The following is a 2,055-nucleotide window of genomic DNA, read 5'->3' as shown; positions in this document are numbered from 1 at the left end:
ATTAGATAACAAAAATTGGTTTTTCAAGTCAACTATATACGATTTTCATTCGTTTTGTGTTAGTAGTTTTATGATTTCATCTTAAATTCTATAATCATCTAACATCTCTGTATCTAATAAACATAAGTATTCTGCAAATGTAAATTACCGGTTTTACCCCTTCTTTGTTTCACTTCTTTGTTTCACTGAGGCTGTCAAATTCACTTCTTTGTTTCACTGAGGCTGTCAAATTCTCTGCAATAAAATTCTAAAAAATTACATATAAATGCATTGTAAATGGTATGTACAAAGGATGAAAATGCCCTTACCAACATTATACAACATCTTATATTTATTGATGGAGTAAGAGAAAAAAACAATTATGTTTTTAAAGAGTTTTATTACCAATATATATGTTTTTAATGTTTGTGTTGTTTTTTTCCAATCAGTTTCTGTTTTTAATGTCTATACGTGTGATAATCATTGAATAGACTCTTCATCAATTGAAGTATATTGGTAAATGATATGTTTAACTTGATTGGCATCTTCCATTATACATGCAGTAACATCACATGGCCTAATAATAATGTGGTGTTGTGCTAATGAAAAAGACAATAGAAAAATGATTGAAAGAATATGATGAAAACCACAATAATGAAAGAAATGTGAAAATCACAAGTCATGATTGATACAGAATAATTTGACGAAATCCTTCTCTAACTCCTCCAGCTAGCTGTTAAGTTGCTCATGTACAATGCTCTTGAACTCATTCATAAGTCATGTCATACATTCATTGAGTTGCTTTACAAAAGGTGGATACCTAACTAATTGGCAGATGTATGCATTCATAGCTCCAGGAACTAGCATAAACATATTGCACACAAACTGATGTTGTAAGAAAATCATTTAATTACACATAAGGTTTTACACCCTGATGGAATTAACAAGGAGATAAAAAGATCAGAGATATAGGGAACAAGCCAGGAATTAGTTTAACTGAGATCAATGGTTTTAGATGATTGATTTGTGGGTTTTAACCGTTGGAAGGGATCCATTTGATATTCGAAAAATACATAATTTTGCAAACTGGCTTTTGGATATAGGAGAAGGAAAAGTTGGTGGTTCGAACGATGGTGAAGTGATTATTGATGTTCCGGATGATATTCTCATTAATGATCCACATGATCCTATAGATTCATTAATTGAGTTTGTATATCCTTCAATCTTGGAAAAAATCAACGTTACGAGTTATTTTCAAGAAAGAGCTATACTAGCTCCGAAAAATGAAGTTGTCCAACAAATCAATGATCGTTTGTTAGCATTGTTTCCCGGAGATGAAGTAGAATATTTAAGTTCAGATAGTCTTTGCCAATTAGTGTTTGTTCATGATCAGTTTGATCCTAATTTATACTCCCCAGATATTTTAAATGGTCTTAAAGTATCAGGTTTGCCAAATCACAAGTTAATTTTAAAGGTCGGTGTTCCAGTTATGTTACTAAGAAACATTGATCAGAAAAATGGCTTATGTAACGGCACTAGACTACAAGTGAAAGCTCTGGGCAAACATGTTATTCAGGCAATTATCATATCTAGAACTAATATTGGAAAACAAACGTTTATTCCAAGAATGTCTTTAAGTCCATCTGGAAAAAAAATTCCTTTCAAATTTCAAAGAAGACAATTTCCATTGGCTGTATGTTTTGCAATGACAATTAATAAAAGTCATGGGCAGTCGTTATCAAATGTTGATCTGTATCTCAAAGATCCTGTTTTTTCACATGGATAGTTGTATGTTGCCTTATCTAGAGTTCAAAGTAGAGAATGATTGAAATTGTTAATTTTAGATAAGGATGGTAGACTTACAAACAAAACTTCCAATGTTGTGTATAAGGAAGTTTTTAGAAATTTATAAATGCTTTGGAGTTTTTAAATTCAAACAATTGTGTTCTTTTCTTCTTTTTTTTTTTTTTACATTTTTTTTTATTTTTTATTTTTTATATAACATTGTAATCCATAATATTTAATTTGTTTCAATATTTTATTTTCAGGCTTTAATACATGTCACATGGTGTTTCT

At 30.2% G+C, this 2,055-nt stretch overlaps 1 protein-coding gene across 1 annotated transcript; it reads left to right on the top strand.

The window, feature by feature from the left end:
- The first annotated feature begins 994 nt into the window (after positions 1 to 994).
- On the top strand, positions 995 to 1,765 carry LOC145007356 (uncharacterized). The gene has a single exon (XM_078966308.1). It carries the CDS (start codon positions 995 to 997, stop codon positions 1,763 to 1,765), a length of 771 nt encoding a protein of 256 aa, XP_078822434.1.
- Positions 1,766 to 2,055: the final 290 nt, after the last annotated feature.

Source organism: Lactuca saligna, chromosome 7 (assembly GCF_052625555.1).
Source record: "Lactuca saligna cultivar CGN05327 chromosome 7, ASM5262555v1, whole genome shotgun sequence".
Taxonomy (NCBI): Eukaryota; Viridiplantae; Streptophyta; class Magnoliopsida; order Asterales; family Asteraceae; genus Lactuca; species Lactuca saligna.
This window is presented reverse-complemented; position numbering and strand designations above follow the sequence as displayed.

Coding starts and splice junctions, on each gene's coding strand:
- LOC145007356 (XM_078966308.1), top strand. CDS start 995: ATGATTGATTTGTGGGTTTTAACCGTTGGAAGGGATCCATTTGATATT.